We start from the raw sequence: 23,323 nt of genomic DNA, 5'->3' as shown, positions 1-23,323 counted from the left end.
TTCTATTTTCTATTCTATTCAGGGACGCCGGCTATTAACATTTATCGGTTTACCCTGGCGTCAAGCCCCTTTGTCGGATGGCAGAAATTGGTCAGAACCAAAGTACCCGATTCATACCACACAAGTTGTATACAACGCCCTTCCTCTCCGACATTCTGTGGGAGCTGGAGGCTGCTTGGCTGGCTCTCTCCAAGCTTCCAGACTCCCAGGCTCACGGTCCACCCGAGCACCTTGACACCACACCACACCACACCGACACCGACACCGACACCGACACCGACAGGTGCTTACGGAGTAGCAGGAAAAGACTGGGCCGGATCGCGGATGGCGCGAGTAGCGAGGGAAGGGCAGCAAGACAATGCACTCTCACTACCTACTCCGTACAAGCCTCTCTGCAAGGGAATCCTAGCCCTGTCAGGACGAACGGCCGCCGTGTTAAGGCGCCATTCGATTCGGTGTATGCCCAGGGGGAGGGGACTATTACTTATGAGCGTCAACGAACCTTTTATCTACTTGGGGCTGGCCAGATCATTCAGATTCAACACTGAAATGCATTTGGCTTGCACAGCATCGCCCGAGCACACGTTTTGAATGTCTACGCATTTGTAATGTTATTGTTACAGGGTCAAGCCATTCTCGACCTCCATATGCCATGGCGCCAACGCAAGAAAAACAACCACTCTCAGACCTAGATTAGAGCTTTTGGTACTCCAGTTTGCCTTCCAATTTCTTCGACTCTGCTACCTTGCGAACTGCTTTGTTAAAATCGTCTTGATTGACGGCATCCCGGTAATCTTTAATTGCGAATAGGCCACTATAAATAGAGTTAGTCCCTGGAAAGAGCGGTTCTGGGAGGCGTGCCTACGCTTCTGTTACGACATTTCGCAAATCGGCTCCATTTAGCCCATCACTCATCTTCACCACACTCTCAAAATCAATGTCCCCCTCTGTAACCACGCCAGCCGCGTGGATCTTCATGATCTCCAGACGGCCAACTTCGTTCGGAAGCGGAATCTCAATCTTCCGATCTAGACGCCCAGCTCTGAGAAGGGCAGGGTCCAGGGTATCGGGTCGATTCGTAGCCATGATAATCTTGGTCTTGCCCAAGTAGTCAAATCCATCAAGTTGGTTCAGCAGTTCCATCAACGTCCGCTGAATCTCGCGATCTGCTGAAGTGCCCTCTGAGAATCGTCGGCCACCAATTGCATCGATCTCGTCCATGAAAATGATGCAAGGTTCATGTTCTTTGGCGTATCCAAACATCTCTCTTATTAGGCGTGCCGACTCACCAATGTATTTGTCGACGATTGCAGAAGAGACGACTGCAAAATGTCAGAAGCTGAGGGGGAGTAGACCTGTCCAGACTTACCTTTCAAGAAATTGGTCTCAAGACTGCTTGCTACAGCTCTCGCTAGTAACGTTTTCCCTGTTCCAGGAGGGCCATATAAGAGAACACCCTTGGGAGGCTTGATCCCAACTCTGAGGAAAAGCTCGGGGTTCTTCAACGGGAGCTCGATGACCTCCCTTAATTCTCTGATTTGTTCATTCAATCCACCAATTCCACCAAAGCTAACCTGGCCAGGGTCCTCCAGAGACATATTGTAGACAAGCGGGTCAACTTCTCGGGGTAACATTCGCATTATTGTGAGAGTGGTCATGTCGAGCGCAACGCGGGTTCCTTGCTTGAGCTGCGCCTTATCAACCTTTGATCTGCAGCCAACAACATAGCGAGGACCTGAGGACGCCTTGACGATAACTGTTGGGCCCTGTGTCAACGAAAGCAGATCGTCAAATGTTACAGAAAAGTACTCACATCTTTCATCGTCAAGTTGCTTCAGAACCTCTCCAATAATCTGTCCAACACTCTGTAAAGCTTTGATGTTATCTTCTGTGTCATCGAACTCCTTCTGCAACCCCTTGATCTCTAATCGTAGCGCCTTAAGCTTTGCCTCCCACTCCCTTGATTCCAGTAGCTTCGCCTTGAAGGAAGCCAACGCGTGTTGACGCTCCTCATCACTTCCGGAGGACATGTCGGAATGCGGAGGTAGGCAAGAGATGAGAAACGGCAATCCTGATGGGGCGCTGTGATGGTGGCAGGAGAGAGGAGGTCGAGGTGTTGGGAGGTGAAGGGTTGGCTTGGAGCTCCGTAGATGATGACTTTGGTACGCGAATGCCTTCAACCTGGAGACTAAGGTGGTCGGTGGAGTCGATAGCTTCGGGGAACCTCAGGCAGAAACGCAAATCACGTGCCGTCATATGCGCCGTAATAAAGGCATGTTGGGGTAGAACAGGCTCCCGTACCCCGATAGTGGCCCCCGTATTCCCCCACCAAGTTCTGTTGACCACGAAACAGCCCCTCTTCTCCCCCCATCACTCAACTGCTGAAAACGAAGCAAAAGGCAACTCGCGCATCACAAGGTCAGTCTACTGTTTTGTTTTATCTCGTTGTACATCCCTTTATATACCTATTGATTCTGTCTCTCTCGCACAGACAATGTGTGTGCGACACCCCTCAATGCCTTGATGTGTACCTTGGAGCCCTCTTCACCCCCTCCCCGCCCTTGCTCGCACCATCATGTTACCATATCACATCCTCAACCCCCACCTCGTCTCTGCAAAATCTTTTCTCCCTCCTCCAACTTCTTCATTATTTGGCACTGACAGCTTCTTTCTCTGTTTCTTCTTCTCAGTAACCAAATCAGCAAACCACAGAAAGTGAGCCTGAACCCCGAGATCGCGTCCTTCCTTTGCCTTCTTGTTTCATTTACCATTAATAAATAGCTAATGAGTTCCATCCCAGCAGACATCATCTGTCATCATGGCTATCACTAAGATCCACGCTCGATCCGTCTACGACTCTCGTGGCAACCCTACCGTCGAGGTCGATGTTGTCACTCATACTGGTCTGAACCGTGCCATCGTTCCATCCGGCGCTTCCACTGGTCCGTATATCCTCTCTTCGCTGCTTGCACAATAGAACTGACTAAGGGCGCGATTTAGGTCAGCACGAAGCGGTTGAGTTGCGTGATGGAGATAAGGCGAAGTGGGCTGGAAAGGGTGTTACCAAAGCCGTCGCCAACGTCAATGATATCATTGGGCCTGCCCTCATCAAGGCAAACATCGATGTCAAGGACCAATCAAAGATTGACGAGTTCTTGATCAAGCTCGACGGCACTCCAAACAAAGGTAATTTGGGTGCCAACGCCATTCTTGGTGTCAGTCTTGCTGTTGCTAAAGCTGCCGCTGCTGAGAAGGTAAGTACATTGCATTTTATCGCCAGCAAGCGTCTAATTTTGTTAGAATATCCCTCTCTACGCCCACGTTTCCGACCTTGCCGGAACTAAGAAGCCATATGTCCTTCCGGTTCCATTCATGAATGTTCTTAATGGAGGGTAAGTAATCCTGTTTCCAGATACCGTAGAACAATGACTGATTTCTCATCTAGATCACACGCTGGTGGACGTCTAGCCTTCCAGGAGTTCATGATTGTGCCATCGTGGGTCAAGTTTCTAAATTACAAACAAACATTACACTGACATCTTGCAGTGCCGCACCGTCCTTTTCCGAGGCTCTGCGCCAGGGCGCAGAAGTTTACCAAAAGTTGAAGTCCCTTGCCAAAAAGAAGTATGGACAATCTGCAGGCAATGTAGGAGATGAGGGTGGCGTTGCGCCAGATATTCAGACCGCCGAGGAAGCCCTCGAGCTCATTTCCGAGGCTATTGAATCCGCCGGATACACTGGGCAGGTCCATATCGCAATGGACGTTGCCTCCAGTGAGTTCTACAAGGCGGATGTGAAGAAGTATGACTTGGACTTCAAGAACCCTGATAGTGACCCAACCAAGTGGCTCACCTACGAGCAACTCGCGGAGCAGTACAAGGAACTGGCCAAGAAGTACCCAATTGTCAGTATTGAGGACCCATTCGCCGAGGATGACTGGGAGGCCTGGAGCTACTTCTACAAGACCTCTAACTTCCAGATTGTTGGCGACGATTTGACCGTGACCAACCCTCTCCGAATCAAGAAGGCTATTGAGCTGAAGTCATGTAACGCCCTCTTGCTCAAGGTCAACCAGATCGGCACCCTTACCGAGTCTGTGAGTATAAGCCCGCCCCATGAAGACCTTCTAGAATACAGTCCTCCTTCTACCGCAGTGTCTTTTGATGAGATGAAGCTAATAGTGATCTCTCTTAGATCCAAGCAGCGAAGGATTCTTTCGCGGCCGGTTGGGGTGTGATGGTTTCTCACAGGTATGCATTTTCTAGATCCCTTTGGCTCCTACTGAGTGAGACACTAACCGGATTCCAGATCGGGTGAAACCGAGGATGTGACCATCGCTGATATTGTCGTCGGCCTCCGCGCTGGTCAGATTAAGACCGGTGCTCCAGCTCGATCCGAGCGTCTGGCCAAGCTGAACCAGGTGAGCCTCATATTAGATCCTGAGGAGAACCTTCCGTGCTAACTGAATAGATCCTGAGAATCGAGGAGGAGCTGGGAGACAAGGCTGTGTACGCCGGCGAGAAGTTCAGAACTGCTGTCAATCTGTAAATAAACGAGTTGAATTGCCCCCCTGACAAGTTCTTGCTGGGAATGGACACCCATATAACGCATTGGCGGGTCTAACAACAAGCATATGCTAAGAAATAGAGATAAGAGAATGAATATTGTAGCTGGAACTGTCCCTCTAGACTTGCTTTACTATTATTTATGCAGATTTGCCAGATGAACGCTTTGTCGAAGTGCGCTGTCTCAGGCGCTTCAGGTACCAGGGTAACTACTTCGTTACTACGGAGTACCTAGGTACCTGAGCTTAACCCAGCTAGACTATTGGCGTGGCACGTGCATTACCCGATAAATTTAGCTCGCTTTATCAATTAGGCCGCAACGGGCCCTTAGTTAAGGCAGAAAGAAACACACCAAACGCAAACCTCAAAAGGCCTTCCCACAATTTCGGGATCTGTTTTCTTTCAAGCCTCAAAATCTTGAAAGAATCGCCAAAGATACCGCCACTCTCGATTTATAACCAGCACAAATTGTCAGATACCTCCCACAACGCGATTGAAAATCCTCACCATGCCTGAGAAGTGGGGTAAGTGGCCAGCTTTCGCACACGACCTTCGCGCGATAGGTAAATGGCTGACCACTACTTGACTGAGCAGACGAAGAAGAGGACAGCTCTACCCCTCCTAGCTCGCCTCCAACCGCAGCAGCCATCCCTAGGAGGAAGTTCGACGATGAAGAGGCCGAAGATAGCGATGTACTCGAGTCTTGGGATGCTGCTGAAGACTCCGAAGTCGAGCGAGAGAAGGCCAAAGCTGCCGCAGAGAAGGCCGAGAAAGCTAGGGAAGCAGAGAAAGCTGCCAAGAAATCTAGGTCCCAGCGAATAGCAGAACGGAAGGCCGAGAATGAGCGACGACTTGCAGAGCAGAACTTGGACGACAGCAGCGAGGAGGACGAGGCATCCAGGAGGGAACGTCTTCGACGCACCGAACAAGAGTCGGATCTCAAACACGCCGAAGACTTATTTGGCAATATTGGTATCAACGATCGCAAGGTCATTACTGCAGCCAATGCTGTTGTGCTTGATGACAAGAATCCCTCTGCAACTGTCGACTTGACAACTCTCCCACTCTTCGACCCTAAGACGAAACTGCAGTTTGAGAAGCTCCGAGATACTCTCATACCCATCATCGCCAGCAACTCTAAGAAGGCCCACTACGTGATCTTCCTCCAAGAGTTCACGAAGCAACTGGCTAAGGATTTGCCAAGTGACCAAATCAAGAAGATCTCAAGCAGCTTAACTGCACTGAGCAATGAGAAGATGAAAGAAGAGAAGGCTGCTGAGAAGGGAGGCAAAAAGAGCAAGGCCCAAAAGACAAAGGTTGCGCTCGTCACGAGCAGGAACACAACGACTGCGGATGTCAATGTTTATGATGATGACTTTGGAGAGTAAGTCTCACAGGTCCGTTTGTTGGAGCTGTTCTGCTAACAATGGACAGCGACGATTTTATGTGAAGCGGCTCGTGATATAGGCATTGCGCTTCTAACATCTTCTCGCACAACCTCTGCCAATAATAAGTGGCCAGCCTCAGCATTCTTGGCTTCTAGTAAGCAAAGCAAACGTCAACAGCGTGGCAAAGTGGACAATTACAGGTGAAACTCTGTTCGCAGGCAGTTAACTTCCCAGGCTTACCACCCTACGCTCAACGATTGTGTGGTTGAGTCGGTGGAGGAGGGTTGTATCGACAACGGATTTGCAGCGGCCTTTCATTTCATGATATTCATGTATTACTTGTAGAACGCGTGGTCCTGACTCTGGCAAGGCCCTTGCTTTATGCTTCACTCTGGAGGCACTTATTAGTCATGACTAGTATGCTGAAGGAATGCAAGGTTAGCAATGTCTGCTCCCTCTTGAGAATTTGACAAGTGAGACTGGCGGATATCAAGTTATCAAATTGCGAACTCTTATCAGTCCAAGGCAGTCAGTCTCCTGAAGACTTGCGCGAAGTACAGGGCATACATATACATATACATGCCTCAATCCATTCCCAAAACTTTCGTTCTCTGACTTCTCTACCGCTTTCACGTGCATACATTTCTGGAAGTCGAAGAAGTATCATGACGGAGCCAGGCGTCTTGTATAGGAATAGAGCCGCCTTGCTCAGCCTACGTACTGTATCGTTGTATCCTCGGATAGTCCGCTGTCGCCCCAGGTTGTTGAGCACGATTTGGTCTAAAACGTGTCTTGGACAAAGCTCTATATTCTAGCGCCCGTCTTACGATTTGCTAGATTTCTTTCCGAACCAACAGCTAGAGCAACATGGTGGCTCAACGCCACTATCTCACCCCCTTCATCAAAGACCACGACCTCCAAATCCATTCTCCCATTTTTTATCTGTTTAGTAGCCACCCTCACGAAGAGCCACTCCACCCCCTCCGCTGGTAAAGCTTTCTTGATATCCAGGTTCAGGAGGACGGTGGGATACCAGAATCCTGGCGGCTTAGCTGCAGCACTGTTCGTGGTGATATCGTACGGATTCTCTTTACTGAGAAATGACTCTACTGGCATGGGCCACATATCAACGACATACCCCAACGACGCACTTGTCCAACCCTCCCCAGTCTTTAGACGAATCCATTCATCTGCCATACCCCGCTGCTTCTGCCCTGCTCGCGGAAAGTGGAATTGCGTCTTCGATGTGGCCTTCCGAAATGACGCAAATGGCATATCACCCTGTCGAGCCCATCCAACGTCCTTGTCTTGTTTTAGGAGAGCAAGATCCGCTGGGACAGGGGGCGGCGTGAGCTTGTACTCGGTGGAGAACGTAACACCTTCTTCCGTGTGCATGTTACTGTGAGTAATGTAGCCCACAACCTCTTCACGAGAGTTGGGAGACTCTCCTTGGGAGAGGGTGACGTGGATCACAGATGTCTGGCGTCCAAGTTTGGTATCAAGCACCGTAAAGAGGGCAGGGCCTGCCTGAGTGCGGCGGAGGAAGTCCAGATGGAGAGTTATTGTATGAGGCTGGTTCTGCGCGGCCAGAGTGCTCTTGAAGTGGGCTTCAGCAACTCTCAAGAAGACAGCCGTCACGAAGCCTCCATGGGGAACTAAGGCGCCGTGTTAGTAGGTCTTCTGACTTTGACGAGGTGTCCTCTTAAAGACCTGATCCGATGCACCAATCATCGGGGAAATTGGCAGCGTACGTATGAGAAGACAGTTGGTTTACGGCGGTCGCCTGAGCGAAGGTCTTGGTATCTGAGGCCATGATGGTTCAAGAGAGAGAGGGGAGAGGGGGAAGAGGGGAGGATAGGTGGGTAGGTAGGTAGGTAGGTAGGTAGGTAGATCTCTATATCTACATCTACATCGAGGTATAAAGGAAGAGTGTACAATATGACACGAGAGCAAAGAGAGTCAAATCAAGCCATCGAGGGGAGTAGAGCAGGAGAAGAGGAAGAGGAAGAGGAAGAGGAGACAAGTTGATGTTTTATTCAAGACAAGGTATGTCATGTTCTAGATGGATGCTGCAGAGTACATGATGTACCGAGGTTGATGCATCCTATTTAGCCCAGGTACCTAGGTACGATGTGCTTACGCCTGAGGCACAAAGGTCAGGACCAGTATAGAAAATATGAGACGGATTTCCCGGTTCTGTAGAATACAGAACTGGCTCCTGTCCTGTGAACGTATAGTGCCAGCATGGCCGCAAAATACGAGACGTACTACTGCATCCTGTCCTTGTGAGACACCGCTCTGCTGTTACGGTGTATTGCCAATTTGTTACATGTTACAAGTTACGAGTTACGCCGTCTCTCCCCAACTCCACAGCCTCGCTCTTGCGGCGTCAGCATACCTAGGTAGGTAGGGATATATATAGAGATCATATGTATACGGCTGTTTATTTATATATCAGTCTGCTGGGCGTACCCTAGGTACATCATGATACATGACCCGGTGCCCGGTCTATACGTTCTGTCGAGGTACCTTGCAGTATAAAGAAAGGCAGACGCCGCCAATCCGTCCAGTGCGCCTGAACTCGCCCGTTACTGTGTTATTTCTGAATCCGAAACATATCCGAGTTGAAAGACCGATCCCGTCCTCCTTTCGTTGCTGCAGAAATACGTTATTGATCGGAATACCTGCCATCCTTTATTAATCCGCTTTCCAGCATTCTCTAACGGCGCGTCCGGGCAGGTTCGCGTGAAGCGAACTGGAACGAAACTCTCGACAGGCATCCCCCATCGTACTCCATCCCTCCTCTATGAACCCATACGATCGGCTCTGCCGTCGTCCATCTATCCCTCCAAGCATTTCTTCTTCCAATAATCATCTTCAGCCTTCGACCTAGATGCTATTGATCATCAATCCAACAGCCTTCGACAGCCCTGTCACACCCCAAGCAGCATCGAATCCCTGAGCGCGCCCTGTTGGAGGGGTAGATTCCGAAGGATGGGGAACGTCAGTAGCAGGCCCGACGAGGGCGCCATGCTGTATCTCAGGGACCAAACCAGGTGTTAGTACAATCTTGACAAAGTGGAGAGCCCGGTAGAGCTGATGCGGGTGCTTGTATAGTCACTATTTCGTCCTTGTCAGTCACCAGCTCACGAAGACGAACCGTCTTGAATGTGGCCCCGAACGCCTTCCCGGCGACCAAGCTTTCCGTGAACCGTGATCTTGGAGATAATAGCATGGTGGAGTTTGTGCAGGTACGGTCGCATCTCCTCCCTCGAGCAACCTAATACCTCCCTGGGCCGTCCTGACCAGAATCCATACAGGACCCTGAGCCGTCCCCCAGCGGAACCTCACCGAACTTCATACTCAAGCTCAACAACGAGGAGGACCTGACGTTCAATTTTACTTTCATTATTCGGCAGGCACCTTTGACTTCCGCAAGTCCTAACTCCGCTCAAGATGCTGCCAACAGCCTGGCAGATACTGTTATCAATGGTCTCACATATGTGTCGGCTTCTACGGCGAAAGAGGTGGAAACACTGGTTACTCGAGAATTCCATGCCGATCCGAATTTGCACAAGAATGCAAATGTTCAGTTAGTGGGGGACTATTCGACTGGTGGAAGTCAATCAGTATCTTTCGAGTGGTCCTGGAAATGGAGGCCTCCAAAGTCCACAGAGGACAGAGGAGGAGGTTGGAGAAACAATTGCAGTGTACGCCTCTCTTTACGAAGCGAGGAGTATCTTTGCTGACAGCCTTTAAGTTCGTCGAGTACGATCAACGAGCGCACCGCTTGAATACACTTGCGAGCTTTTCATTTTGGGTCTCTAGTATGCTCTCAACAATAGCGGCGCTCCCCATTCTCCTGCTAACTTCGTACCCAGATTATAGACAGTATCCGAGCCAGCCTAGCTCTCCATCTCCGTCTCTCGCCTTCAACCTCGTCCCTCCTCCAAAAGTTCGAGTACCATCATCACATTCCATGGATTCTCGGCTGAGCGTCCCCGACGCACGCGAATACGAAGAGCCCCCGTCGCCCAACCTGCCTACAAGTGAAGGATTCGCGGGAGGTGCTCAACTGCCGATAAGAGATGCGATCAAGGTGGATGTCTCTTGCCAGCGGCCGGGGGAGGACATGACTGCCGCCGAAGACGGTCCTCTATTTCGCGCAACTATGAAGGCTCTAGAACAAAAAACGGGAAGTATGAGACAGCGTATGAAGAAGGTCCTGAAAAAGGCCGAGGCGGCACATCTGGCACAGATAGAGTGCAACGACGCATTTTCAGGATTCATGGACGCACTACGAGAAGCTTCCTCCTCGAATGCCAACGCAGTTCAGCCAGCACTGGAGCATTACTTCGACAAAATTGCGCGACAAATTTTGCAGTATGAAAAGCAAAATACTGTCAACTTGCAGAGGATCATTATTGACCCGTTAACAAAACTTTATAATCTGGACATCAAGCAAGCAGAGTCTAAGAAGCGAGATTTTGAAGAGGAGAGCAAAGACTATTATGCATACGTCTCGCGATATCTCGGTCAACGGCAGGACTCGTTGAAACAAAAGAAGCGAGCTGAGAGCGATTCCAAATACCAAACGAAGCGCCGCAATTTTGAATTGAAACGCTTCGATTATTCTTCTTTCATGCAAGATTTACATGGAGGCCGCAAAGAACAGGAGGTTCTGTCACATTTGACCAAGTATGCTGATGCGCAGACTAGGAGCTACTTATCTACTGCTAAGCTAGTTGAAAGCATGCTACCCCAACTCGAGGCTCTTAGCGCCGAGGTCCAGGAAGCAGACAAGGAATTCCAGTACCAAAGGACCGAACGAGAGGAGAAACGCCGAACACTTGAGAAGAGCACGATCACCTACGTTGAACCAGAGACAGTACCTGCTGTAGGAGTCATGTCTCAGGCTTCAAACTTCAACGGCCATAACTCATATGTGTCCGATTCAGATCTTGGTAGGCCTGATAGTACATCTCAGCTGAGACCGGTGCCCACAAATGGAACAGTGGCATCCATGAATGGTGGGAATGAGTTCTCGAGATCGCCTGGCAACCTTTCATCTACCGTTGGCCCCATAGGGAGTCCTGGCCAAAACTCAAAGTTCAGAGGAATTCGGGACTTGGAAGAAAAAGACCACACGCAGATCGCAACACGTGAGAATAGTGGCACACAAAGAAAGGAGGGCCTATTGTGGGCTCTTAGCAGGCCTGGCAGCCATGTAGATCCAAGAGGTCTCAACAAGCAAGCCTGGCATAAGTGAGTCATTAAAACAAAAGCCTCGTCAAGCAAAGCACTAACGGAAAGCAGATTTTGGATTGTCCTTGACGCTGGTAAGGTCTCCGAGTACAGCAATTGGAAACAGCGCCTGGACTTGCATATGGAACCCATCGATCTTCGAATGGCATCTGTCAGGGAGGCTCGCAATGCCGAACGGCGGTTTTGCTTCGAGATCATTACGCCTCAATTCAAGCGTGTATACCAAGCAACTTCAGAAGAGGATTTGAACAATTGGATATCCGCAATCAACAATGCTGTTCAAGGCGCGGTCGAAGGAAGGGGTATGAGGGATCTGCCTACTCCAGTAGTATCACAGCCTGAACCCCATTCGATTCGAAGGGATATAGGCTCGATCTTGACTGGCAAAAGTTCTTCAATTAATCACGGGAGCCATCACGTTCACAGTAACGGGGCTGCCAATAGCGTGTTTCGTCGAACGACGGTTGGCGCTCGGCCGGCCTATGCACGCACAGGTACCAAGAGTTTCGATGAGAATCCTGATAAACTTCTTCAGCTCCTGCGAGAAGCAGATCAGGGGAACTGCTGGTGTGCGGACTGCGGCTCTGGAACAAAGACCGAGTGGGTCTCGATAAACCTTGCCATCATTCTTTGCATTGAGTGTAGTGGTATCCATCGTTCCCTCGGAACGCATATCAGCAAAGTGCGTTCTCTCACTCTCGACATCAACTCCTTTACTACAGACATTGTCGAGCTCCTAGTGCTCGTAGGAAACCGAGTGTCTAACATGGTCTGGGAAGCGAGACTGGACCATAAAACCAAGCCCTCGCCGCAGGCAACGCGCGAGCAGCGGCTCAAATTTATCACAGCTAAGTACGTCGAGAGGGCTTACATAGAGCCTATCTCATCCACTATCTCCCGTTATGCTACGGCCGACGAGACACTCGTGGCTGCCATCAAGAAGAATGACATCCAGCAAGTCATCTACGCATTAGCACTGAAGGCAAACCCGAATGTCACGGACAAATCGCGAGGGACACATGCGGTATTCTTAGCCCTTGCTGCGGCAGATCCTGCCTTGCCTTCGCCAGTGACATCCTCCCCTTCACGAAGTGATGCACCTCCGGTCAAAGCGGTGGCCTTCCCGATTGCGGAGATGCTTGTACAGAATGGTGCTGTGATACCGTCTACATTGCCAGCGTTCCCACTCAGTCGAAGTGCGACGTTATATATTGAGCAGAAGAGTGGTCGTCAGGGTGGTCCAGCCAACGATGCAGTTGGCGCCCTGCCTACCACGAGCGTTGGGGAGAAGCAGAAAGAGCGCGAGGCGCGGTTGCAGAAACGGGTCAGCGTTGGAGGAAGACTGGCGAAGACAGCTATCCCAGAAAAGTGAGGAGACACGGGATAGGACATTTTGATGATTGCTTATGATGGTTTGGAGATACCATGGGAAGGGTTGGTCTGATAGGAGCATTGTTGGAGTTAGGTTTCTCTCAGCAGCATTGCTGGGAGGAAAGCGTCAGGGTGTGCGGGTCTCTGCCACACTGGCACGTTATCACTATCTGGATCCGTCGACAGAGGGCCATGACTGGATTGGAAAAACGAAGAAAATTCATGTTATGGATAATAATTAATGCGTGAGAAGAGACGATCATCAGCTCGTTGCTTCGCATGGTAGTTTTACCTGTCATTTGGACAAGAGGGGCGCATGCCAGGATAGATAATACCTTATGCATGTATACATACAGATACACACATACAGCAGCCCACATGAAGTCAAGGCTCGTAGAAGCGTACCTAGGTACCTTACCTATAAAGGAGCACCCGATAAATATAGAAACGAGAAGGGGAGCGGGCGAAAAGGGGAGGGGGCGTGTTCTCGCTTACGCCGCATGACGTAGAGTAAGGCGGTGTGCAGTATCTTCCTGATTTCCTAGGCAGGGCGTACCAGGTACCTTGGATAATTCACATGAAGATGTACTTTACCTTATTGTCCTGCACACCTGTCGCTTCGCCGGGGATCCCTCGTATGGGATCTCGAACTTGCCCTTCCACCGACGAAACCTTGAGATATCACCGCTACCTCCTGCCCTCCGTGATAGAACTTTTACTCTCGAAACATCTACGGTCTCTGCTTTCGTGAGGCGCCACGTTTGAGCGAGCGTCCTGTTGCCCCGACTTGTTTATCCACCAGCCCCGGATCCAACCTCCAATCAATTACCCATGCCCGAGAATGACAAACCCCAGCCTGACGGCCCCATAGATGGTGGGAGTACTGATGCTCAGAATGGCCCCGCGGGGAAGGAATCCAATGACCCCCAAGGAAAGGTCGCGCAAGCAAAGGAGAAATTGTCTAAGAAACAGCAGAAGCTCCGCGACAAGGCCAACCCCCCAGGAGGATATGATTCGACTCGATTCCCGCCCGCTCAGGATGGGTATGTCGTACGATTTACCTTCCACCGCGCGGAGAACCTACCAGTCTCCGACCTGAACTCTCGATCTTCGGATCCATATATCCATGCGACATTGACTTCTTCCCTGCCAAAACGACATAAAGAAGACCCCGACTTGATATTCAGAACCCCAACGGTTCATAAGAATGTTAACCCGGTATGGAGTGCACAATGGGTAGTCGCAGGAATTCCGTCGAGTGGGTTCCGCTTGAAATGTCGCCTCTACGATGAGGATCCAGTGGATCATGACGACCGCTTGGGCAATGTGACTATCCCTGTGGACCACATTGATGAGAGTTGGCCTGGTATCCGAGAAGAAGGTTTCGGCATTAAGAAGCGCATGGGAAGCAAGCGGGCATACTTGATCCGAGGTTGCGCCTCAATGCTCAGTAGCAATGTGCATATGGATGGGTATCTCTATGTGAGTGCGGAGGTCCTGGGGTTGGCAGAGGAGCCTTTCGGCCGCATGTACACGGTTGGGCCGACCTCATGGTTCAAGCATTACTCGCCCATGATCGGACGACTCGCTGGCACGAAGGCTCCTGGACATTCAGGGGACGGTACGCACGGGACGATCGAGAGATATGAGTAAGTCTTGCATACCCAGGACCGACAGAGACATCTCTAACAAAATATAGCTTTCAGGCAAACCAGTTCCAACTTCAAGGCCCCGTTCCGGCCGAGTTATACCATCGATTTGTTGAATTTAAACCCTTTGTGAAAGCCATGTTCTCGAAAGCTGGTCTTCGAGGGCGGATCTTGAACAGGGCCCTCCATCACCAACATGCTCGCGTGTACAATTTCAGCAATAGCACTGAATACGGAGTTGTAAGGCCTAGGTCCGAAGAAGCTTCTCTCCAATTTCTCAAAATGGTCCACTACGACAAAGGAGGCCGGATATTCACCTACGTCCTGACACTTGATGGCCTCCTACGGTTCACTGAAACTGGGAAGGAGTTTGGCATTGACTTGCTATCAAAACATACTATGCATAGCGACGTGAACATCTATGTCGCATGCGCTGGTGAGTTTTTCGTCCGGCGTCTCTCCCACCCTGAAAAGATTACGGATGCCCCTGAGCAAGAGACACACCCCAACAAGGATATCCCAGGTGGTCCGCCAGACTTGCCACCGCCTGAAGACCCAAGGAATTACGAGCTCATAATCGACAACGAAAGCGGCACTTACCGTCCCAAAGGGTTTTTGCTTCCTCAACTCAAGCAATTCCTCAACGAAAATTTCCCGGGTCTTCATGTAGTTGTCAAAGACGGCTCTGATAAGGATCTGGCGGCGTGGAAGGACAAACAGAGAGAGAGAAAGAAGAAGGAGGGGGGAAATGTGGTGTTGGTGCAGAATTCTGACGATGAGATCAGTAGTAGTGACGAAGAGGCGCTGGATAAGAAGATGAAAGGGCAGAAAAAGACACGGAAGCAGAGGGCCTACGATGCTCTCGAGGATCCTGGAAAGGCGATGAAAGAACTTATTCCCGGGGAAAAGGGAAGAGAGGAACGCGAGGAGCGAGAGATAGAGGGGGATCAGGCAGAGCTTGACGGCAAGAGATCGGGGGTCTGATATGGTTGCGTCGAGGGAGTATGAGGGCGTAAATGATGTACTAGCGACGACTCGTGAATCTGTGCGGCGTAACCTCTCTTGTCTTGATTTTTCTCTGGATTTTCTTCGTTTTTTCTTTTCTTTGGATACCCATTACCTTTACTGGATTTAATGTAATGGAGGGGTGTACTTCTGAAGTTCTGAGGATTTGGATGCCAGCCGGTTCAGTTATTGATCAGAGAGGCAAAAGGATGGATGATCCATGGCCCGTAATGATCGACCCGGAAACAAGAAAAATTGAAACAAAATAAAACAAATAAGGGAATGAAGGGCAAGCAACAACACTATTGCGAGGTCAGATTGTCAAGTCATTGTCCAAGTCTGTACTGTACCTTTGAGAGTGGGGCAGCAACATGAGATGGGAGGAGAGCTTGCATCGTGCAACTTCAGATCAGAGGAGATGCGCATCACGATGCAGTGAAGATCATACGCAGGCAAGATACAGTACGGCAGTAGTAGACAGATAGGTAGATAAAGCCAGCTTACATTGCTTACATTATCTACATTGCACTGTGCAATGGCTACTGTACTGTGCTGTACCTACTACCATTGAATGCGATGCCTAGTCCAAGGCAGATGTCGCGCAAGCAGCACAGCGAGGTGTTCGCAGAGAGAAGCAAAGGAGAGAGAGAGGAGGAGACGACAAATCAGGGCCTCGGGAGTTCGGGGAGAGAGAAGGGTCGGCACGGCATCCCGGCGTTCAGCTCAGGAGTCGACTGACTACTGACTGTTGAGTAGTTCAGTCAGCATTATCAGCCGCTCTGGGAACAGGAGATCCGAGGGCGGTCCGGGCGGGTTCGTTGGACTCCAGTACTACTACTACTATTATTACTACTACTGCTATTTATTACTGGACTCTCCTTTGACGAGGCTCGAAGGCGGAAGGTCTGGAACTGCCATTTGGGAGTGGGCTGGGTGGAGCGCGGGCCCAATGAGGTATCGAGTGGATTACGTGCAGGGCGGGTGTGTGGGTGATCAGCGAGCTCTCGAATAATCATCGATCGAATGAAATCTGGCGGGCATTTGCAGGGCAGGGCAGGGCAGGGCAGGGCTCATGATTGATTGCCTTGATTGCAGGGCTGGCGTTTTGGGCGGCAGGGTAAGGTAGGGCAGGGCGGGCGAGCGTCATGGATGATATAGCCATTGATAGGGGAGCGGGAGTACAAGGGGAAAGGAAAGGATGGGAGGAAGGGTGAAGGATGTTCGGCACACATGGGGAACACGGGAATATGGGATATGGGATATGGAAAATGGAATGGGGAGTTCGGAGTTTTGTTTGGGATTATTGAGGAGCGGCAGCGATAGGGAATGAGGATCTGTCAAATGGCACATCCCGAGGGTGATCTCTTCTGCCGTGGCTATATAAGGAAAACAGAAGCACGGAGTAGAGTAGCAAGGGAGGGAGGTAAGGTAGGTAGGGAGCTGTATATATATATAGAGGTATGTATATATTTATACATTCATAAACCATGCTTAGATGACAGATAGGACGGAGTGGGAATCCGAATTCCTCATGCCCTGCCCTGCCCTGCCCTGTTCGCAGGCGATGTACATTAACCTAGGCTCTAGCTACAGGAGTGTATCTAATAGCTACCTAGCAGGACAGCACAGCTGCACAGGCTATACTGACTACCTACATTGGTTCAGAGTTACTCCGCAGGTACAGTAGCGGGAAACCCAAGGGGAGAGACCATATAACCTCTGTTGTGGTTCTAACTCTGGTGGTTATTGTTTTGTTTTGGTGGTTGTTTATATTTCTTCTTGTTATTGTTGTCCCTCTTGAGACGTGAGCAGCACACGCCTTACTAAGGTCAGCCCTTCAGAATCAGAAGAGAGTTTCCGGGATCCCTACGGACTCGGTCAGTCGGGTCTCAGCAGCCAATCCCGCGCGGCAACCAGCTCCCGAAGCGGCTAATGTGGTAATAGTAATAGGTCCTGATGGTAGTGACAGTAATAGTCCGGGAATAGTCGTGTAAATAGTCGTAATCTGCTGAATCGTGAATCGTGAATCGTGAATCGTGATGGACGCGAGAGAGGTCCTAGAGGCAGGAGAGGCAACAACAGAGGAGAGGGAGTAAAGAAGAAGAGAAGAGAAGAGAAGAGCAGGGCAAAGACAGAGAGAGGAGGCCAAGAGCATAACAAAAGTCATGAATCATGAGGACCGCTTCAGCCATACCTTACCTTTGTATATGTCCACGGCTCTGCTGCCTCTACAGATCAGCCCCTACTGCGTAATCATTAAATGCCTCGAGCGAGCAGGTAGCAGTACATGGCCAGTACAAATAGTGGTACATCCATGGGTGGTACCGCCAAAGTAACTCGCCGCGCTATGGCTGGCGGGAAGGTACCTCGATGGGACCTCAGCCGCATGTCCCTGTCATGCACCGCTGCTGTTCCAGCCCGTCACCCCTACAGTCCCTCTCCCACGGCGCGACGATTTGCCAAAGAACAAACAAACAATTCTCCTCGTCGATGTCTCCCGCTAACCCTCCGTGCTCCGTAGTGTAGAAGACTAAGCCCTCTTTCTTCCCACGATCCATGATCCATTGTCCCAGCCCTTCCGTAATCATTAAGCCCTGGATCAATCATCATCATCATCATCATCAGCCCCTTCGCCTCTCGCCTCTCGCCTCGCCCTCCCCTCCCCCCCCAAAACTCCCCTCCCAGAGAACGCAGAGAACGGCGCGAAGCTCAAGCCCAAGCCCAAGCCCAAGCCCGAGTTCAAGTCCAAGTCCAAGTCCAAAATCAAATCAAATCAAAATCAATTCCAACTCCTTCTCGCTCCTTTTCTCTCGATCTTCTTTCTCCCTGATCTCCCTCTCAAAATAGTCGTCCAAGGTTCCCACCCGCCAACCCCACCCGCCACACAACCCACCACTCACCTCGCATCGTCAATTTATCCGGATTTTCATCCATCCATCCACTCCGTCCCATCCCTCCATCATCCCTCTCCTCCCGCCCACCACACTTCTACTCCCTCAACCACACACCACCGCTGCCCCTCTCCCGACCTATCATCATCATCGGTCTGTCTGTCCTATCGCAATCCCGTCGTCGTCGTCCTCGGTTTTGCGTCGATTTGTTTCTGCTTCAGCAGCCCCCCGTTCTGCGATTTCCTCTCGTGTCGCCTCGGTCTTGCTGCGTCCAACCTTCCTCTCGGATCCCCCGCTCCCAAGGTGTTTCCTGTAGTTGATTAACCTGTGTGTAAGTCGATCTTCTCGCTCCCCCGTCTGCCCGCTCTCACGGGAGCTTCACGCGCGCAATCGAGTCAACTCAGCCCTCCATCTTCAACTTCAACCCGACAACACACCCCCCCCTCCCCGACAACCCCTCCTCCGCAACAGACCGCCCGTGGCCCGGGCGTGGTTGTCTGCAATCGCCGTCTGTTCTGCTGCTCGCATCGCATCTCTGCACGCGTGCCATGGTTATGCCAGGTGCATTGGCCCTCTGCCCGCATCCTCCGGTCCACGTCGCCAGTCCAGCTGCGCGCGTTTGCCTGCCCAGCTCGGCGCAAAGGGTAGAGCGTGTGCGGATCCGGACCTTGAGTGGCCCTGCTGTCGTCTACTTTATCTCTCTCGGGATCGAGAGTTCAGACCATTTGACTGACCCGTGCTGCTACGTACAGATTTGAAGTCGTCCGCCGCAATTCTTTCCAGCGAATCTCGCCGTCTTTGATTGAGGCACTTCCAACTTCGACTTTCCTACAGGCGCTAGCGCTGTCGTACCTTCGAGCATCCTCTTATCGAGTTCCTGCTTTTCAACTGCTTTCAGCCATCCGCAACGAGCGTCACTTTACGGGTCGTCGATATCTCCTTCGAGCTGGTTCTGCAATCTCTTGAGGTAAGCTTATACCTCCACCCCTCCCCCCCAACATCAGAAGTGGTCAGACCCCTCCTCGACATTGAAGCCGGAGAGTCACCGAAAATCTGCGCGCCGCAACCCGTGGCTATTGCCTGTTTCCTTTTCATCCAGTCAAGCTTGAGGCGAAGCTATAGGATTCCGATATACCTCTTTCTGAGCGCAGAATGCTGGATTTCTACTTGACGGGGAGTGAGGCAATGTGGAAGTAGGATCTGCGGAGTGGCAGTGGATGTGAGCCGCATAGGAGCCACCTATAGATTGCTACATTGGCCTAAGTGATGCGTGCCAAGTACCATGCAAAGCCTCCCCAAGTCCATAAAGTCAACTAGCGTTCGTCGTCCGCCTCATCAGGGCCAAATCTATCGATCCTCATGGCTCAGGATTGGCAGACGCTGCTGAGGTGGTCCTGGAGATGAGGAGACGCCTCCAACTGAAGCAAGATCTTCGGACGTGATGCTTGCCACTGCAAGTGTGAGAGACGAAATCGCGCACCCCATACGTTTCTGGGGTCCTGTTCGAGTGACCGGCCCCTGTGCTGCTTGTCATGTAGTGCTGACGCCGCGAGAACTTTCCCAACGACGAATCTGTTCCTCCTTGATCGTGACACCGTATAACATAGTCGCGTCCGAAATTGACGCGTGAAGTTGGCCAGTCCTGGGATTTGCATCTTAGTAGATGAGCTCTCCGCACAAGAGTGATCCCTACGAATAAACGGGCTTCCTATCAGTCCTTGTGTAGCTGCCGTACTCCCGCTGGCCTTTTCCGCAAGGTGGTGCTTGTGAGAATCGATGGTATCTCTTACACAAACCCCAGATCAGTCGGGCGAATAGAACGCGATTCTGTCGAGTGATCGACGCCTATAAAAGTCCGCTGGTGTGAGCCTCCTATGACAAGTTTCTGAATGATCTGGATTAGTTGTGACCTGTTGGAGATGACTCCCCGCGTTGCTCAACGTAGCAAATCAGGTTGTCTGTTGAGCCTCTACTTCAAGGAAGTCAGCAGGTGGAACCCGTGCCAGGTGCGAAATCCATTGTCTAAGTTCTTGAGTACTTAATTACCTTGCTTGCATTCATTAGTCAAGATGTTAGGTTTGGAGGCTGCAGACTTGGCGGCAGGTAATATCCTCCGAGTCTCGGTGTTGTGTACATTGTCTAGTCTTGGATTTTTTTCAACCCTATTTGCTATGTGAGCTATTTGTGGATGGGTGCCGAGACCGCAAATCGTCCAATTCGATGCATGTTTTGTGCAGGTTACGAAAGCGCTCGAACATGTAGTAACATTCACGAACAATCAAAATCCTGAAGGAGCACCACGTCTGGGGATTGAGGGCAGATCTTGTAGTAGTTCAAGGAACGCAGACCAAGGTCTTCGGGTGCAGCGCACATTATTATGCAGCGGTCTCTTGTAGTAATACACCAGGCGGTTGTATTTATGTTTGCGCATGTGGTACATTGTTTTACCTTGCGTTGGATCATGATTGTTGGCCCTTCAGCTCTCGTTGGATGTTTTCCATGCCTGGTCATCGCTGTGCCTCGATGCCTCACTATGCCTCACTATGCGCTTTCCGGAAGGGGTCTGCCACTACTAAACTTGACAGAAAACATAATGAGCAACGTTCTGACTAGGTGAATAAACAGATCATCATACACACTTTTTCAGTTCCAATTTGATCATTGACCCTTTCTAAGCGAACCTTGCTGCTTAGCCGATTTAGCCCCTCATCGATTACATCTCGCGACAACAACTTCTTTCTACACCACCAACCGTCCTTCAGATTCTACCAACCCTTCTATCTTGATACCTCGTTCTTCTTTTGAACCCGTATTCTACTCGCGATAGCAAAGATGGCATACCAACAGCAGTTTGACCCAACCCAGCAAGTCCAGTTTGCGCCAGATGGCAATGGCAACGGACTGCAGCAGGGGCCCCCTCAACAGGGAATCCCCCAGCAACGGCAGCCTCAGGGCATGCAACAACCCCCTCAAGGTCAAGAGGGAGGTTCTCCAGCTCCATTTGCTCAGCAACCTGGTGTTGAAGGCAGCGCCGGCAGCGTCGCCGGTGACGCGAAGACAACGCTCTGGTAAGCTTTTGACCCTTCCCCTGTTTCAACTATATCATTTCGGCATCGCGAACCATCTCAGTCTTGAGTGGCACCTTTGAAAACGAGTGTGTCTTTTTTTTACGGTCTTCCAGGCCCAAATATCACACCTCGCCACCTGCCACCAGTCTTTACGAAACATTTATAAGCTTCGATATTGATACAGTTCCTCTAACGTCTTCTGTAGGATGGGTGAGCTCGAGCCTTGGATCGACGAGAACTTCATCCGCAGTGTCTGGTTTGGCATGGGTGAGAGCGTTAATGTGAAAATGATCCGTGACAAATTCTCAGGGTGAGTGTTCACGAATGAGGAAGACCGCCAATATCATAACTGACCGTGATAGCAACGCTGGTTACTGTTTCATTGACTTTGCCACTCCTGCTGCCGCCGCCAAGGCGCTGTCCCTGAATGGAAGCATGATCCCGAATACCTCCCGACCCTTCAAGCTCAACTGGGCTTCTGGCGGTGGCCTCGCAGATCGTCGGTCAGCATCCCGGTTCATATTCCTGACTTCCTTTATCTCAGTTCTCGAAATAGTTACTAACTATCTATCAGTGATGAGAGAGGTCCCGAATACTCCATCTTCGTTGGCGATCTTGGACCTGAAGTAAATGAATACGTCCTTGTCTCACTCTTCCAGGCCAGATTCCCATCTTGCAAGTCGGCTAAGATTATGACCGACCCCATCTCCGGCATGTCACGCGGATACGGTTTCGTTCGTTTCGCTGAGGAAGGTGATCAACAGCGAGCTCTTACGGAGATGCAGGGTGTCTACTGTGGAAACCGCCCTATGAGAATCTCTACCGCTACTCCGAAGAACAAGTCTGGGGGTGGTGGACCCGCTGGTATGCCTATGCCAGGAGCCATGGGTGCTGGAATGGCACCGGGCATGTACTCGATGGGTGCTCCGCCGCCTCTGGGTTACTACGGTGCGCCCCAGCCCATGAACCAGTTCACGGACCCGAACAACACCACGGTCTTCGTCGGTGGTCTATCCGGGTATGTTACGGAAGATGAGCTGCGTTCCTTCTTCCAGGGCTTCGGAGAGATCACCTATGTTAAGATTCCTCCTGGAAAGGGCTGTGGCTTTGTTCAGTTCGTACAACGTCATGCCGCAGAGATGGCAATCAACCAGATGCAAGGGTACCCGATCGGAAACTCTCGTGTCCGTCTTTCCTGGGGTCGCTCGCAGAACAACTCTGGCCCAGCCGGCACACCATATCGGCCAGCACCGCCTCCCCCGCAGTACCAGTCCATGGGAATGCCGCCTACCCATCCATACGGCAACTTTGCACCTCTTCAGGTAGGTCAATACCCATATCCTTGAGATCACCGCTGACCCTCTGGCGCAGTAAGAATGCATCTTCGTGTCTCGCGAATGGAGTTTGATATAGCGATCATGGCGTCTTTCTGCAATTGGCTTGCCTTTTTCAGTGGCTTTACTTCTTTGCGTCCAATGCCTGGATAGCCTTTTCTCCTCTTAGCGTTACTTCAAAAGTATCGGATGGGTGGGGATCTGCATTTTCCATGATGCCCATGTACAAAAGTGCATTAGACGTCTCCTTTTCATGCGTCCACGAATGGATATCACATGCGCTGCTTTCCTTACTCATGTACTCCTGTAGCTCATCACATAGCTTTGCGTTGTTCGTTGTGGGCTGGCTAGCAGGGCTTCTCTCGGTTGGCAAAGGGGTTGTGTCTACTACCAGGCTTTGCCATGATGCTTTTTTTACTAGAAACTGCCTTTGTCCTCGTTTTCCAATGATGTTTATCTCAAAAGTTAAAAAAGTTTAGACTGTCCTTTCGCTCTCTCGCACACTGTCACGCACGCACACACACACCGCCACCAGGCCCTACATTTTTAGGAGACTCGTGGCCTGTGCGAGCTCAACTAAAAAGGCCGAATCGTACCGTCCTTTGCAACTCTCACGAGGCGTCGTCTTTGCTTTCCACATACCATGTTCGCATTTTCGCATGCTCTACGGCGCCTTCTGAATTGCTTTGTTTTTGCTTGCTTGCTTACTTGCTGCCCACCACCACCCACACTGTAGTAGCGAGCGTTTCCCCCCGCCTGTACTTGTACTTATACAACCCGTGTCTGT

At 50.9% G+C, this 23,323-nt stretch overlaps 11 protein-coding genes across 11 annotated transcripts; 8 read left to right on the top strand and 3 right to left on the bottom strand.

Annotated features, from left to right (window-relative positions):
* Nucleotides 1-77: 77 nt before the first annotated feature.
* Nucleotides 78-548, top strand: M430DRAFT_15234 (hypothetical protein; the record flags this gene model as incomplete). The annotated part of the gene is made up of 1 exon (XM_024863204.1): nucleotides 78-548. One exon carries the CDS (start codon nucleotides 78-80, stop codon nucleotides 546-548), a length of 471 nt encoding a protein of 156 aa, XP_024725529.1.
* Nucleotides 549-683: 135 nt separating this feature from the next.
* M430DRAFT_113331 (hypothetical protein) lies at nucleotides 684-2,139 on the bottom strand. The gene is made up of 4 exons (XM_024861507.1): nucleotides 1,814-2,139; nucleotides 1,370-1,756; nucleotides 866-1,322; nucleotides 684-814 (listed from the first exon to the last, which is right to left on the bottom strand). Exons 1-4 carry the CDS (start codon nucleotides 2,028-2,030, stop codon nucleotides 694-696), a joined length of 1,182 nt encoding a protein of 393 aa, XP_024725528.1. The 5' UTR covers nucleotides 2,031-2,139; the 3' UTR covers nucleotides 684-693.
* Nucleotides 2,140-2,818: 679 nt separating this feature from the next.
* M430DRAFT_47061 (hypothetical protein) lies at nucleotides 2,819-4,548 on the top strand (the record flags this gene model as incomplete). The annotated part of the gene is made up of 8 exons (XM_024867896.1): nucleotides 2,819-2,942; nucleotides 3,001-3,254; nucleotides 3,301-3,392; nucleotides 3,446-3,496; nucleotides 3,547-4,096; nucleotides 4,195-4,250; nucleotides 4,309-4,420; nucleotides 4,471-4,548. The coding sequence occupies 8 exons, from the start codon at nucleotides 2,819-2,821 to the stop codon at nucleotides 4,546-4,548; spliced, it is 1,317 nt and encodes a 438-aa protein (XP_024725527.1).
* A 436-nt stretch (nucleotides 4,549-4,984) lies between these two features.
* M430DRAFT_63190 (hypothetical protein) lies at nucleotides 4,985-6,015 on the top strand (the record flags this gene model as incomplete). The annotated part of the gene is made up of 3 exons (XM_024869038.1): nucleotides 4,985-5,089; nucleotides 5,160-5,949; nucleotides 6,000-6,015. Exons 1-3 carry the CDS (start codon nucleotides 5,074-5,076, stop codon nucleotides 6,013-6,015), a joined length of 822 nt encoding a protein of 273 aa, XP_024725526.1. The 5' UTR covers nucleotides 4,985-5,073.
* A 742-nt stretch (nucleotides 6,016-6,757) lies between these two features.
* M430DRAFT_93263 (hypothetical protein) lies at nucleotides 6,758-7,766 on the bottom strand (the record flags this gene model as incomplete). The annotated part of the gene is made up of 2 exons (XM_024869768.1): nucleotides 6,758-7,608; nucleotides 7,664-7,766. The coding sequence occupies 2 exons, from the start codon at nucleotides 7,764-7,766 to the stop codon at nucleotides 6,758-6,760; spliced, it is 954 nt and encodes a 317-aa protein (XP_024725525.1).
* A 347-nt stretch (nucleotides 7,767-8,113) lies between these two features.
* On the top strand, nucleotides 8,114-8,486 carry M430DRAFT_161610 (hypothetical protein). Its single transcript, XM_024863404.1, has 2 exons — nucleotides 8,114-8,359; nucleotides 8,412-8,486. The coding sequence occupies exons 1-2, from the start codon at nucleotides 8,130-8,132 to the stop codon at nucleotides 8,428-8,430; spliced, it is 249 nt and encodes an 82-aa protein (XP_024725524.1). The 5' UTR covers nucleotides 8,114-8,129; the 3' UTR covers nucleotides 8,431-8,486.
* A 4-nt stretch (nucleotides 8,487-8,490) lies between these two features.
* M430DRAFT_113318 (hypothetical protein) lies at nucleotides 8,491-12,991 on the top strand. The gene is made up of 6 exons (XM_024861506.1): nucleotides 8,491-9,011; nucleotides 9,071-9,204; nucleotides 9,274-9,663; nucleotides 9,714-9,780; nucleotides 9,835-11,218; nucleotides 11,270-12,991. The coding sequence occupies exons 1-6, from the start codon at nucleotides 8,948-8,950 to the stop codon at nucleotides 12,588-12,590; spliced, it is 3,360 nt and encodes a 1,119-aa protein (XP_024725523.1). The 5' UTR covers nucleotides 8,491-8,947; the 3' UTR covers nucleotides 12,591-12,991.
* A 429-nt stretch (nucleotides 12,992-13,420) lies between these two features.
* On the top strand, nucleotides 13,421-15,222 carry M430DRAFT_24371 (hypothetical protein; the record flags this gene model as incomplete). Its single annotated transcript, XM_024865053.1, has 2 exons — nucleotides 13,421-14,238; nucleotides 14,289-15,222. The coding sequence occupies 2 exons, from the start codon at nucleotides 13,421-13,423 to the stop codon at nucleotides 15,220-15,222; spliced, it is 1,752 nt and encodes a 583-aa protein (XP_024725522.1).
* A 1,554-nt stretch (nucleotides 15,223-16,776) lies between these two features.
* M430DRAFT_32532 (hypothetical protein) lies at nucleotides 16,777-17,401 on the bottom strand (the record flags this gene model as incomplete). Its single annotated transcript, XM_024866192.1, has 1 exon — nucleotides 16,777-17,401. One exon carries the CDS (start codon nucleotides 17,396-17,398, stop codon nucleotides 17,087-17,089), a length of 312 nt encoding a protein of 103 aa, XP_024725521.1. The 3' UTR covers nucleotides 16,777-17,086.
* Nucleotides 17,402-20,552: 3,151 nt separating this feature from the next.
* Nucleotides 20,553-20,804, top strand: M430DRAFT_63184 (hypothetical protein; the record flags this gene model as incomplete). The annotated part of the gene is made up of 1 exon (XM_024869037.1): nucleotides 20,553-20,804. A coding segment is annotated over one exon (199 nt), but the record flags the coding sequence as incomplete, so codon positions are not given.
* Nucleotides 20,805-20,838: 34 nt separating this feature from the next.
* Nucleotides 20,839-22,662, top strand: M430DRAFT_161547 (hypothetical protein). Its single transcript, XM_024863400.1, has 5 exons — nucleotides 20,839-21,202; nucleotides 21,408-21,512; nucleotides 21,565-21,705; nucleotides 21,777-22,524; nucleotides 22,574-22,662. Exons 1-5 carry the CDS (start codon nucleotides 20,967-20,969, stop codon nucleotides 22,574-22,576), a joined length of 1,233 nt encoding a protein of 410 aa, XP_024725519.1. The 5' UTR covers nucleotides 20,839-20,966; the 3' UTR covers nucleotides 22,577-22,662.
* Nucleotides 22,663-23,323: the final 661 nt, after the last annotated feature.

The sequence above is a fragment of the Amorphotheca resinae genome, assembly GCF_003019875.1.
Source record: "Amorphotheca resinae ATCC 22711 unplaced genomic scaffold M430scaffold_1, whole genome shotgun sequence".
Classification (NCBI taxonomy): Eukaryota; Fungi; Ascomycota; class Leotiomycetes; order Helotiales; family Amorphothecaceae; genus Amorphotheca; species Amorphotheca resinae.
Note: the sequence above shows the minus strand (reverse complement) of the source record. Positions and strands in the feature narration are given on the sequence as shown.